The following is a 15,433-nucleotide window of genomic DNA, read 5'->3' as shown; positions in this document are numbered from 1 at the left end:
GCGTATATACTGTCTATACAGCTAAGCACTCCTTTTATGTATGTTATTTATGGGAAAATACTTATGCAATTTAGCTTATTGGGTTCATATTCTGATCGCATCTGCTCGCTGGTATATAATATGCATCATCAAATCTTTTATTTAAAAATAAAACTGTGTAGTTTACAGCAGAAACAGCGACAAAAGATCCTGGCTCCTGGCACAAACTAGCAGCTGATACAGAAAAATTTATAATAATAATAATAATAACAATAATAATAAATAACACACCTGTGGGAACTTTGCCTTAATATTTTAAAACGCCATCACTCGCCACTGAGAACAGTGTAGTTTTTACCACGCAAACAGCAAAAACAAAAACTGCCAGAAACGACCATGCCACCGGAAACAGGATGCCACCGGAAGTGGCGCTGCGACCTGCCACTGCCAGGGATAGCGCCAGCCCCTATTGGATAAAAAAAGTGTCTTAACGTTTAATTGATCTTCAGGAAAAAAGAAAAGAAAATGTTAGTAAGAAAATAAGAAAGAATAAAATAAAATAAGAATTTAATTATAGGTAGACTGAAACAATATTTTTAGATATTCCCTATAGCTTAAATATGCTTAAGTGAGTTGTATACTAGTCATATGGTTAAGAAAAACAAGGAGAAAAACACAGAAAAACTGTATGAAATGTATTTAATGGTTGCTCTGCAACTTCATGTATTTTACACATTTTTCACACTTTTACACAGCAGATAAAGACTAAAGAATAAATAGTATATATTAATTTGAATCCAGATCTTCAGTTGATACATACAATAAACTCTAACCATTCCATAATGCACGTCTTTACAGCTGAATTTGTTGTTGCTCCTGTAGAGGCATCTCTAGAGATCCCGACATGGTGTGTTTTGATCCTCATTAGGTTTTAATCCAGGAGTTGTAATACCAGCAAGATCATTTGTATCAGTTTCACCATATGGTACAAATACTGAGGTTTGTGGCATTTTTCGGCCATGCACCCACATTGGCAAAGGGTAGGGTCTGCATCGGGATCGGTAGCTAGCGTTGAAAAAGGGGGAGCCTTGAACCTGGTATGACACAGCAGATGACGTGGCAGCAGATGTAGTCATGTAACTCTGTGGATACGATAAGACATTTCCATGTGCTGAGACAGTCACACCCTGAAAAAGTCAGATCAAATCAATATTTTATTATTAGTATTATTGTTTTTACAAAAAAAAAAAAAAAGTTTTTGCAAACTTTTAAAGTTTTTTACATGCAATTTGAAGTCAATCAAACAACACATTTTGTTTAGCGTTTCATGTCTTTCTTGTTTTTAAACATTATCATTTATTTAGTATTTTTACAATAAATATTTGTATTTTTATCTTTTAGTGATATTCAACCAAGCAGGCTAACATAATGAACTGTCAACCTACCTGAGAGGTTGTTCTGTGCTGCTGAAAATCAGGCATTACAATAGGTCTTTGTTTTGAGGATGAGACTGAAGTGGTGTAATCTTGACCCTCCCCTTCATTTGACCTTCTACTTAACCAAGGACCAGTTGCTTCAGATGCCAAAAACGGAAGTGTTCCAACATAATTAAACTGGCATAAATTTGACAAGACATGTGGCGGCACACACAGAGAATTAATTAGACCAGGAGTGGGGATGTAATAGTGCCGAATGAGCGAACCCTTCTGAGAAACGTCAGTCACATCATCTGCAAACTTGTGTTGTTCAGCATGTTTTCTATCCAAGGTTAAATTTGCAGTAGCCTCTTTACTATGCTTTTCTTTGCTGTTGACCCTTATGTTCCTTTCTCCTTGTATCTCCTCTTTTATATTGTCCTTGGACTCTTGCACCGTTGTTGAGATTTCTGCAGAATTTTGCTCATCTTGAGAAATTGAATGCTTTCCATCTTCATTGCTTTCCTTCTCATCTCCATATCCGTCAATGTCACTCTCATTCGTATCTGTAGAATAAATACATCATAAATGCCTGTTAGGAATAGCAAGAATAATATCAATAATAAAACAGAGAATAAAAGCAAATTAAGTATAAAAATGTATACATAAGTATAAAATTGCTTACAATAATAAACAGTTTGACATTTATTATAGATTATTATAAAGTAGAAATATAGATTTAGTATAAATCCAACCGAACACCTGTTGAAGTTGATGTAATGACATTTGTTTCTTGAATTAAAGGGTTTGATGAACTTTGGTCAAAAGACGAGTCGTCTGTGAACACATTGGCTTTTTTTGGTGCCACATCACACCTCTGATGCAACGTCTGTTTCCTAATTATTGAAAAATACATATGTCAGTGGATTTTACAATGATTCTTTTCAGAGAGTGCTGCTCAAAAGATCACATTGAAAATCTGAGGTTTCAAAATCTAATTTAAACCTGAAAATAAAGAAAATGTATTAAACAAAAAAGCATGATATAAATAAGAAGACAGAGAAACATGACGCAAATAAGAAAGATTTTGCTCTAATCAAATAATAAGTAAATTTGGAATATTGATCATGTGAACAATTTTTTTTCCAAAGGTTAGATTTGCTCAGTACAATGTGCTGTTTGAATCATTCTCAGACCATGCTGGAGAATATGATCACAAGTTTGTGTTCTTGCAGCTCCAGTACTGCTGTCTTTAAAGCAAAAGGGGACAGACTCAGAAATTAATATTGTTCAGTTCAACTTTTCACTTCAGTACGCTGATAATATCTGGAAAAAGAAATGTAAAAAGGAAAATAGATGCATTTTAGAAGTGGACATTTGATAATGACTGTATAGGCATAAATCTGAAAGAAATAAAATACCTTTTCTCTCGTCTCCCATTTCCGGTATCTCGGAATCCTTTCGCAAATGGGTTATTATCGATTTTCAGCTGAGTTATCTGTAAAAGTTAACATATTAATGAAGATGCCACATTTCTTGAGTGTTGTGAAAATTGTTTACAACTTTATTAGGCTAATATGTGGTTTGTCACCAACGAAACATCTGAATCTGTCACCTTTTCGTTTTGGTATGCTGTCACAGCGATAAATTCTGTCTCAGGGAACAAGTAGGTTTTGAATGTGCTGTAAGGAAGTTTGAGGATGTCGTTGGCTCGAACGATATGAAACCTCGGCTGATATTTGTGCATGGAGTTTAATATGGTCTGCAAAACAAAATCATATCATTTTGCATACTCATTTCATGATTAATTTTTTTCAAACAATAGTTAAAAGAAACATTTCTGTTCAAATTCCACAAAATTTCATTTAAATCTTTTTTTGCACAGAATTAGAAAAATGGCTTTATACGACTTTAATGACTTCAAGTTAAAAATAACTTTAATGAGCTGCTGGCTACAAGCAACTTGTTGAATTTAGGGCTTGTTAACTTCAGGCTACTTGCTTGACGAGAAAGAGAAAATTACCCAGAAACAGAAATAAAATAGATAGAAAATAAAATAGAACATAGGCTAACATTTTGAAGAGGAATTTACACTAAAAGTCGTCCATAAATTGTGAATCGCATCTACCATACGAAATACTCACAAATCCATGTTTGTCAGATATATTGTTCGTCAGTTTGAGCTTATGAAATGTCACAGCTTTAGACATCCATTGTTCCCCGGTAGCAGGACTGTCCGGGTGGATGTACATTCGCTTGGGCATTTCTGGATCGGCCTTTCCAGCCACCATCCAGCGAGAGTTGTGAAACTTATATCTGTAGTCATCAGCCGCGACTATATCCATCAGCAGGACGTACCTCGCCTTCCTGTCCAAGCCGCTGCAGCGCACTTTGAATGCTGGAAACATTCGCCTCAGAGAAGCAAAAGACGTTTCACTTGTTTACAAAGTGTTCAAGTCAAAATACATAGTAGACTAACACTTAAGAGAAATATACAGCATGAAAAGTAGCCTATAGCTCATTACAGTCCATGCAAATAAAAAAACAAAACAAAAAAAAACAGTTTTTAAACACTCCACGCGGAGACTGGTCGTGTTAAATCACCTTCTTACCTTCCAGACTTTGTTATGACCATCTCCGTGCCGCTTCTGTGAAACTGCCCCCACAGTTCCTTGCCTTCCAGGTGAACCACGGGGTCATCCTCAGGTGCCAGTCCAGGGTCTCTCGTCTCCACAGAGAGGTGCGCGGGGGACGCGGCGTCTTTGAGCGACAGACGAACCGAGTTATGGAGCACGTTCGCAAACTGCTGTTTCCCGTATCCCGTAGGAAAAATCTGGGACTGCTGTCCAAGCATCGAACTAATAGTGAGGTCAATAGGACTGGCCGGTATAAAGTGGTGATACGCCATTCTCTCAACTTGCGCTGTTAGTGGGGTTATTTCATAATCAATAATCACTTCATCCTCACAGTGCAGATAGCTAATAACTCCTCTCTGAAGTCTTCAGCTTATGTGGAATCATGCGAGTTCAGTAGGCTGTGTCAGAAGTTGCAGACAGTTTGTCAAAATGCATCTCGTCTTTTTCATCCATTTTCATGCTTTCATGGCTTTGTCCTGTTGAGTGAAGAACCCAACTGCAGAGACCGTAAATTTGTTGTTTTATGGGGTCTCGCGCGTACAGATGATGAACCCTGGGGACCTTATGCCGGATCTCAGGACAGCATGGTGGTTTGTTGTCGGGACGGGTCAGTCAGGGGTTTCTGATTGGCTCCGTGGACACATCCAAGCCAATTGTGCTTCGTAAGGGCGTGGTAAATCGATTTTATAAAGAATCAACTGCAACAAAGTGATTTGATACAAATGGAGCATCAGCTGTCTAGATTTTAGTGTTGCTCATGCTTGTAGATAAAGAAAAGGCAGATCGGGGCTAGTTGTCACACTAACTGTAAGGTTGTGAATCAAAAGACCAATTATACAGATTAATTTTGTGAATTCAAAAGGCTTTAAAATATATATTTTTAAAAATATTTCTGAATATTTAAATATTCTGACATTCTGCATCGTTTTTCAGATGAAAAAAAAAGTAACAAATTCAGGATTTAGCCTAAATGTAAACAATTTGTTAACAATTTATTTGATTACCGTATAAATAACATATTTTTGTATTTTATATATTTGTATTTTACCATTTACATTTTTGCTGTTTTGTTATTTGTTATTCTGTTTCATAATTGTTTCACTGTTTACGTTTTTCTGAAAATTCCAAAGTTTGTAAATTGTCAGGTTCCATTGTGACAGCTTACCCCATGCAACACAGAAATTTGGAAATAAACACACCTTGAGAAATATTTACTGATGTTATTCTGATGTTTCTCTATACATTAAAAAGTAGTCATGTTCTAATGGCAGTGTAGAACAAACAGTGGGACATACTAAAATATATATTGGCCTAACTGATGCTCTCTTTAGGACTGTCTTCATTAAATTACCCCTCCCACTCACCTCCCACACGACCCGTAATCAATCTTACATCTCTAATCTAGATGCTTGATACAAAAGCACCAAACAGCACAACTACAAAATACAGTCAAACATGGGAAACACTTTCCTCACTTACATAATTTTCATACACACACAATTATAAGTCCCATCTTTTCTTGCTCCCAGACTCCGTCCCGTAATATCATGCTGTGACATGAGTGGGAAGTGGCTGAGGGTTCAGCTGATGTATGCTTGTGATTGTCTTGGCTGGATTAGTGAGTGTATTCAGTTACACATTTTTATTGCAGAAGAGTTTTGGCTGCACATTCCACGAAGGCTCAAAAACGCCACCGTGGACTGAGTGAGACCAGCAGGACACAAGCCTCTTGAAACCATCAGTTGTGTAACTCTGTAATCAACACAAACCATTTTCCTTTTCTTGATGTCTACAATCACATATTGAAAGCTAAACCACTCCTACTAGTCTATAGATAAAAAGCTTTGATGTTTTTTAAAGGATGTGGCCAAACTTTCACGGTGTCAATTTGACAGTCCAAGTAATGGGGAAGCCCCATCAGACGCTCCATTTCAAGGTTTTTAATGAGGTTCTATTTCGGTTTCTGCTCAAGGCATCAGCACTTTAGCACACTTCTTTTTTTTCTTAGTGGGAGGCTAACTGGCATCACTTTTGTATTGTTTTAGTAGTGTATAGTGTAAAATGCTGGGTTACATGTCCTAACATGTTCATTTAAATGCAGGTTGTCTGGTGCAAGTTTTTCCTTTCTCTTAAAATATGTAAAGTTTTGTATCATCAAAATTAGCCTAGTATAAACTACCATTCAAAAGTTTAATTTATTAATGTTTTGAAAGAAGCCTCTTGTGCACACCAAGGCTGCATTTATTAAAGGAAAAATACATTAAAAATAGTAATATTTTGAAATATTAATTACAACTTAAATTATGTTTTCTATTTTAATATATTTTAAAATGTAACTTATTCCTGTGATGGCAAAGCTGCATTTTCAGCATCCATGAATTCAGTCTTGGGCATGATTTTTATTTATTTATTTATTTATTGATGAATGTAAAAAAAAAAAAAAACAATTAGCAACGTCTTTACTGTCCCTTTTGATAAATAATTTCATTTAAACGCTTGATCTATATCAATATAAGGGTGGTGAAAACTCTGCTCACTGAGATACAGCTTTATTTTCGAACATTGCCTACATTCTGAAGCATTTAAATTATTTCACACCCTGCTCCTGTAATGGCTAAATCTGTGAATTTATGATGACGCTGTTCTATGACAGCTTTATATCCTGTGTTCAGCTGCGCTGCCACGGTGGCTGAGAGTACAGAGAAAGATCCATACACCGGATTATGAGAGATATGCCATCTGCGGCCATCCACTACTGATGACCCAATCTTTATTGGGCAAGGAGCAACCCTGGCTGTCAATCATTCCTACTTCAAAGAGGGAGTGGGCAGAGAGCGGTGGGAGGGAGAGAGCACTGATGCCAGTCTGATATTTGTGAGAACACTAACAGACATTGTGTGTAACTTAACACCGAGGATAAATAGTTGCTTTAAACTGCTCCACCAGCCGCTACTGACCATTGAGGTGTGGCTGGTTGGGAAGAGGTGAAGTTTTAACACTACATTTTTTTATTGTAATGTTATAGTTTCATCTACATTTTACCACTGAACAAGCTTTGTGGTATCTTTTAAAATAAAAATGAAACGTTTGACAGCATGAGCAGTCTGTATTGCAGTTTTTTCCTTGTTTGTAGGATAACATTCAGCTCACAAATCTCTTGCTGAAGAGACAACCTTGGATAGAAGGATTTCAATAAAGCATTATAACAGTAAAAAGAAGCAATTCATTTTGAACTTGAGCTGAACAATTTGCAGATGTGAAGGGATTCAGGTTTGTGAATATGTCCAAGAGGAAAACACAATTACTTCATGTGAGTAATTGGGGTTACTTTCCTCCAGTGAACGAGCAATGAGTGGCCATCTCTCAAACACCTCAGCTGTTTATTTAGAGGGGCTGTGATGAATAGTCGGCCGCTAACAGACTGGTGTGACTGGACATGTTTGGACTGTGGAGGTGGGAGGAATGTAGTTAAACAGTGGCACTGAGAAGGTGTGAGGAGAGAGAGAAGTTGAAACAGAGCACGTCATCCTTTCCAATAGATGGTACTGCTCAGAAACAAAAACAGGACAGGCAGGATTCTCTCCACCCCATATGTTTAAATGATGCGCAATCAAGATTAAGTAAACTGTAGAAATCAGCACATCGCTTCAGACAGGTTTTCTGGGAGCAGATCCAGCAGCAGATGAATGAGCACTGAGGGAAATGAAAGTAAATGACTGATTGTCTGCAGTCATTAGTGTGATTCAGTTTACATCCTAATGAAGAACACTTTGTTTCATAATAGATCTATTAAATGCTATAATAAAATAAATGCTGCTCCTTTGAACGTTCTGTTTATTAAAGAGTCCTGATGAAAATATATATCATGATTCCACAAAAATGTTAAACAGCACAATTTTTACCAACAGTGAAAACAATAAAAATGTTTATTGACCAGCAAATCAGCATATTAGAAGACTGGAGTAATAGCTGATGAAAATTCAGCTTTGCCATGACAGGAATTATTTTATAATATACAACAATAGAAAAATAAATATTTAGTGCGAGATCAGAGAGTACAGTCTATTTATGCGTGTGACATATACTGTATGTGACCCTGGACCACAAAACCAGTCATAAGGGTCCATTTTTCAAAACTGAGATTTATACATCACCTGAAAGCTGAATAAATGTGCTTTCCATTGATTTATGGTTTGATAGGATAAAATAATATTTGGCCGAGATGCAACTATTTGAAAATCTGGAATCTGAGGGTGCAAAAAAAAATCTAAATATCGAGAAAATCGCCTTTAAAGTTGTCCAAATTAAGTTCTTAGCAATGCATATTACTAATCAAAAATTAAGATTTGATATATTTATTAAGTAAAGATCATGAAACATGATCTTTACTTAATATCCTATGATTTTTGCCATAAAAGAAAAAGCTATTGCTACAAATCTACCCGTGCTACTTATGACTGGTTTATATATATATATATATACACACACACACACATACATACATACATACAGTACGTATATATTATAAATATATATTACATATTTCATACATATACATATATATATATATATATATATATATATATATATATATATATATATATATATATATATATTGTTCTCATGATATTCTTATACAATTGGATCTATTATTGTTACATCAATCTTTAATGGTTCAAGTTCTTATTCCCACTTCCCACAGAAATTATTGAAAATAAATTAGAGACAGCAGAGCCCAGGTGAACATTTTTCATTATTATTGAATTTTTTTATTTTATTATTATTTTGTGATCTGTATTTTCAAACAACAAAAAAGGCTCACGTCAACAAATACTCCTCTGAAGGTTATTTCTGTGGCTCATTCGGCTCATCGTACGAGGCGATGAGAAAAACATCTTATGTGTTTGTACTTGATAAAGAAAGAAATCAATTTCATTGCCATATCTGCTCTTTGGGAATCAAATACAACTTTTCCTGCACAAACATTGATCGATGTCAGGAGGTCATTGATAACTGATTCAGATGAAGGTCGGTCCTCAAGAACCATTGAGACTATATTCTAATACTGGCTTTGCTTAGATACAGCAGCCAAAATCTGCCTCATATTAAGCACAATTGCTTTAATGCTGAAATCTTTTGTATGTGTTTTTGTTTATGTATTTGATGCATGCAAATTAAGCTCTTTAATCTTTAATTTAGACCATCCATCCCAATATGGCTTTTATACTGTGTGTAATGACTATAAATAGAACTGAAAAATTGAAATCAAAAAGATTTAATGGGAGTTACTCTGTATCTTATCTGGGATCATTGTTGAAGTATGTATAAAAATGTAAAAGTTTGCACGTTCTTTGGGGAAAACTGGCTTTGAATCTGCTCTTTGGGAGGCCGTTGTGTGAGGCTCAGGGGATCCGGCTCATTGAAACGCAACTACTCCCAAGAACACCCGCGCCAAAAAGACAGTATTGATGTTTCTGAGCAGTGAAAACCTACTCTGGTAGATTAGGAAAGGTCTGCCAGGCTCAGTAAACCTGTGATTAAAAGCTGTAGTAGTCCTTAGAGTATTAAACATGAATCTGGGTAATGAACACAGAGGGAAGGGGTAAATAAAGGAAGCTTTTCGGTAAATTAAATTAGATGTAAACATTTGTTTACTTTGGGGGTCATTCAGCATCTGATATTCAGGAATTTAAATGTATGCTTCTAGATTACAAAGAATAATCTTTTGATTTGAATTCAATTTAGATTTCTTAAAATCAAAAAGGTCAAAAAGTATGTACTGTGTCCTGAAGATTACTACAGTAAGCATTATAGCAGTAAGGTTTTTTTACAGTATACTGAAAGTAAAGTCAGCAGAGGTTTTTACTTTGTGATTTTACTAGTTCTCAGATGGACAATCTGAAGAAAGGTGCTAGCACAGCGAATATGCAGCTAAACAATTATATATAGCACACTTTTACTTTATTATTGGATATGTCCTTGAATTAAATCTCTTTGTAAAGGCTCTTTCATCAGGTACGTTAAATATAAATCAGCATTACTGATATATCCCTTCTGTATCTGTTGCAAGATACTAACAAAATCCTTCCTGCAAGGAAAATCTCTGTATTTCCAAGCAAATGTACATGTGAGATAAATTGTTTATATATTGTTTTATATATATTTTTAAATAATATTTGCTCATCTTATTTTTTATATATGTAAAATAAATATTTTCAGATATATTTTATGTAAAAAAAAAAAAAAAAAAATCAGATTTTGTTATACCCAATAATTCAACAAGTTGATTGTACTGTTAAGACTGAATGCGTTTTAAGACATGTTTTAAGATTATGGATATATAGCACTCATTTCATGAAATCTATACCTCTTTTTTTCAGAGTAGACTGTTCCATGTCATACGGAAAGACCTTGAGGCTTCTGTCATATTTTTTTTAATAAGATAATAGGTCTAATGTATAAAACTTGATTCCCTTCTCTTTGCCTCTTGTATTTTTTTATTTATTTTTTTCTATTTCTGTTTGCTTTAGACAAGTGATTTACTCCCTTTATATTAAAATGCCTGGATTGATTTTGCAATGCAATAAAGCCAATAAAAGTATGTTTATTTAAGCTTTGCAAGGGCTTTGGTGTGTTTATTTGCCAAAGTGTATGGGTCAGGACAAAGTACACTGTGAGAGAAGAATTGAAAGGCAGAAAGGCATAAGCTTAACTATCATGGATTTCAGTACAGTGTAGTTTTATTAAAACATTTACATAAAAAAAAAAAAATTCAGTTTAAAAAAGGTACCTGTTTAACTATGGCTAACGTAGTTGTTTTACACCTGTTTTATGTGCCTAATGATAATGTAATTTAAATTAAAAAAATTAATTAAAAAGAATAAAAACAAATAAGAGCCTTGCCTAATATTCTATCTGTGAAGGTCCAGTCGACAAGCACATAGTTGTGTCCAGCTCTTCAAACACAAAGCAATAAATACTGTTATACATTTAATTTGTTTTGGTGTGCATTCTTTAAGGTCAGACATTGAACCTAAACTGTGGAAGAAAACTGAATTTAATGATGCATATAACTATTGCTTAAAACAAAAACATATTTTTGGCTTGTGCTGAAGACATCTGTGAGCATGATCATGGGTGAGTGTGTTTGTGTATCTTCTGTACTGTGTTGTGCAGAACCACATGCACGAAGGTTTTCATGTCTAACTCAGACCACAGTAGTATCTAAGAGCTTGAGAAATGTTTGGAATTTGTCAAGTCTGCCTGTGAATTTGTCATCAAACCTACAATTGTCTCCCAGCATCCCGTTTATTCTAGTTTCAGACCCTGCTCAGCAGTGGCTTTTCTTCACTAGACTCTGAGAGGGAAACTGTCTTCTCTTTGAAGTGGCTTTCCACACAAACTATTTGTAAGGCTCTAAAATGAACACACACGTGATGTATCACTTTTACAAAAACTGAAAATATGTGTGCTAAAAACAATTGCATTCTTGGAAGCGTGACTGCATCAAAAGTGAGTAAAGACAAATTAATAATACGAAAGATTTCTAATTCAAATAAATACTACACTTTTAAAATTCTGTTTATCCAAGAATCCTGAAAAATGTATCACGTTTCCACAAAAATATGAATCACTGTTTTCAACACTGATATTAAAGCACCAAATCAGCAGATTAGAATGATTTCTGAAGGATCGTGTTACACTGAAGATTGGAGTTATGACTGCTGAAAATGTTACATTTTTAAATGCAGTTATTTTAAAAGGCAATAATGTTTTTTTTATTATTATTACAGTTTACTGTATTGCTATATTATTTATCCAATAAATGCAACTTTGGTGAGCATAAGACACCTTTCAAAAACTTTAAAAAGTCTTATTTTAAACAAGTTTCTACCCTGAAAAAAAGTCAGAGCCAGACAGCCAAAGGACAGTCAGCACAACATTCATCGGTATGATAGAATAAATAAATAAAATAAGCAGACGACAGGCTTGCTTTAATGTTAATGAGGCATATTGATCAAAGTCAACAGTAAAAATCGGCAGACAGATAACGGGCGAGTGGAGGCTTCCTCTGGGAGAAGACGTCAGATCTGAAGTGAATAAAGGTCTGATGATTCAGGGAATAAGTGTTAAGTGATGAGATGATATAATATTCCTTAGCTGAACAGCAGGTTAAACAATTAACCAGAGTTATATATATATATTTTCAATTATAAACTATTTAAATTATATATATATATATATATATAATAAAATGCAATTGTATAAAAACAATTGCTTTAATAAAATATTATTTTAGAATTACTTTTATATTATTTACATAGAATGAAATAAGAGCTATAACACTGAATTATTTATATACTGTTAACATGCCAGAATTAAATAAATAAAAACATGCACTTTCACAGTCTAACAGACACTTAAGGAATCACCATTGGTATGAATTATTGATTGAGAGAGAGACATTCTGATGAGGATGGGTTTGGAGCGGTGTTATTTAATTAAGGAAATGTACTCTTTCTCTTCCGTTTTCTTTTGTCAGCACAAACACCTCAATGGAAGAAGAGGCGCACTTGAGGACACTTCAGCACAAAGAGGTCCATCATTCCTCAAGCAGATCTCTTTCCTGCCTCTAATTACGGCTTCTGATTCAAACAGCGTCACAATTTATGTCTGAAGGTGTTCTTAATGTCTGCTGTCTGCGCTGAGATATACAAACTGCAGATATTCCTGTGTCACCCGCTATAGAAAGAGAATTCATTTATGATCAAATCATTCACAGGTGGACCATATCTCAGTGTAGCCTACTTTAAAATAAATATATCCCAAAGACTTACCATTTCTATAATGTAGACGTCCTTTAAAACACTCCGCTTCGTTATAACGTGTTCAGCGAACTCAGTGCTATATGAACAGGTGCAGCCTGATGTCAAATGATCTGTTTCAAATTCAGGATTATGGAGTAATTGGTGATGGAGTATAAAAACAGCAGGTGATATTGACCACACAAATATGGATTACACTGAATGAGGGCGAGTGAAGCAGCTGCTACTTACTGAATATTTGTGTGTGAACATTTACTTACTGGTAAACCTTTCTCAACCCATATCTGCATTAATTGTTTCACTTCTCTTCTAGGAAAACATCACATAAATGTGTCAAAATCAAACTGTATGTACAAACAAGAAAGAGGAAAAAAGTCTTGGCTAGACTGACTCAATTTGTTGATTCCAAAGACATTTTGTGTCTCTGTAGCAGATCCGTCCGTGGTACAGTAATCGAGAATGAGAAACATACTTTGAATTGGGATACCTTTGCTCAAAAACAGGTTATTATGAATTTTCTGGTACCATAATCCATGACTGGTTTTACACCGTCTTATCTTGTCTTGTTGAATGAAAAGGTCTGGCAAAGACAAGACATGTAAATAATGGATTGGTTAACAGAGAAAGAGAAACACAAGGATCAAAAAAGCAAAGATTCATGATTAATAGATTTAAAAGAAAGCTTTGGTTTCAAACCATTTTTAAATTGTGTTATGATATTACGTTTTCTTTGATGCACATACAGTAGTGATTTTATGTCTGTGATATATAGAGAAATTTTGACTAATTCAAATATTTTCTACACTTTGTTAACCTTCTTAAGGTCAGAATATTACACTGAAATTAATCTGCGACGGTTTTTCTTCCTAAGCTTTGATTTGAGAAAGAAAAACTGTAAATGCCAAAGAAATGCAATCAAGCTACATGCAAAGCCAAACTTTCTAATAAAATCTCTAAATTATATATTTTTTATATTATAAATTATACATTTTTGTAAATAAAAAAGTAAAATAAATATAATTTTAAATAATACTGTTGATTCACTGTCATTTCTTTATTTTTAACTTATTTTAGCTTTACTTGCATGACTGGGTTGTACTCATTACAGTGCTGGTAATCAAGCCTTCATAAGACTGATTGAGTGTGTGGGAAGAGCAGAGGGGGCGACTCTGCAGTATAAATGGTATTTTCTGTCTTGCCTGATTAGGTATGACAGCTTAGGCATGAACATGTTTCCCTCTGATTACAGTCTAACAAGCCCATCAAACTGCAAGCCACACTTTAGTTCAGCATGCTGTCTGCTAGCACAGTCAGTGCGACCTGCCACTGTATACAGTTAACAAGGAAACCTAATAACTTCATGAACACCCACCAAAATGGGCCAGACATCATATTCTGAAACAGCTGGAGGAACTGCTGGGCTAAAATGCAGTTCTATTAACTTCAGCTGTAGGTACTTCCTCACATGCCAAAGCCACTCTTATTCTGCAGTGCTGTTTTAAATATGTATAGATTTGTGACACAGGAAGAATTTGCGTTTAAGAAATCCACAAGTAGAGAGGATTTGTGTGCAGTGTGTATAACTAATAATCGAAGGTGAACTAAAAGTCCTGTAACTCGAAATACAAGAGGTGTGTGAGCAATTCCAGTCCTCTAGTGACCTCTAGTGGAGAGTGAATTCAACTGCAGACAGTTTGAAATGTCAAACGCCTCTCTACAAGATGGATTGCATTTCAGAATAATCAAAAACCATATATCAATGGGATAATTCATCATTGTGTCTGACTGCAGCAGTGAGTGTGCTAGTTTACTTCCGTAGCAAGAAGAGCACGTTTAATCGATTGCTTATCGAATCTTTAGGCACTTATTTTATTAACTACAATAAATGGACATGGACTGTTTACAAATTAAATTCTGCCACAAGATCTTTACATTTCTTGTGCGGGTCGATTTCTCCTTAAGCAACCAATCCTATCCGATTTAAGAAGCAATTTATGTTATATATATATATATATATATATATATATATATATATATATATATATATATATATATATATATATATATATATATATAAACATTAATTTACTTAGGCTATGTTAATGTTTAAAATGTGGATTATTTTGATATTTATTTTTTTAAATATTTTGTATACTGGTTTAAAATAACTATAGGTCAAAACACTATTAATTTCTCAAATATCATCACATTTGTGAAAAAAAAAACACAATAAAGCCTAAATATACGCCAGTGTGGAGCACGTTTTGAAGTAAAAAGTATGAACTTAAAATTCAGCTTATTTGAATAAACATTTGCTTATCTGCTAAACAAACAAGCATAGGGATATGACAATTTGCATAACAGTATTGGTAGGTAAATTAATTATAAACATCTGGATTTAAGTTTAGATTTAGAACTAAATAGCAGTTTAAATACCCTTTTAGTATTATATCTTCTCAAGTTTCACTTATTTTATTGGCACACACACTCGCCAAACGTAATGCATGGAAAACGGTGATTGGTCGAAAAAATGATTGACAATATTCTAAACCACTTACTGCAGCGCACGAATGAAAAC

At 34.5% G+C, this 15,433-nt stretch overlaps 1 protein-coding gene across 1 annotated transcript; it reads right to left on the bottom strand.

Annotated features, from left to right (window-relative positions):
- Nucleotides 1-869: 869 nt before the first annotated feature.
- Nucleotides 870-4,302, bottom strand: LOC306869504 (T-box transcription factor TBX3-like; the record flags this gene model as incomplete). The annotated part of the gene is made up of 7 exons (XM_079416266.1): nt 870-1,166; nt 1,425-1,960; nt 2,157-2,290; nt 2,816-2,892; nt 3,010-3,156; nt 3,539-3,806; nt 4,007-4,302. 7 exons carry the CDS (start codon nt 4,300-4,302, stop codon nt 870-872), a joined length of 1,755 nt encoding a protein of 584 aa, XP_079272392.1.
- Nucleotides 4,303-15,433: the final 11,131 nt, after the last annotated feature.

The sequence above is a fragment of the Barbus barbus genome, assembly GCF_936440315.1.
Source record: "Barbus barbus genome assembly, chromosome: 5".
Classification (NCBI taxonomy): domain Eukaryota; kingdom Metazoa; phylum Chordata; class Actinopteri; order Cypriniformes; family Cyprinidae; genus Barbus; species Barbus barbus.
This window is presented reverse-complemented; position numbering and strand designations above follow the sequence as displayed.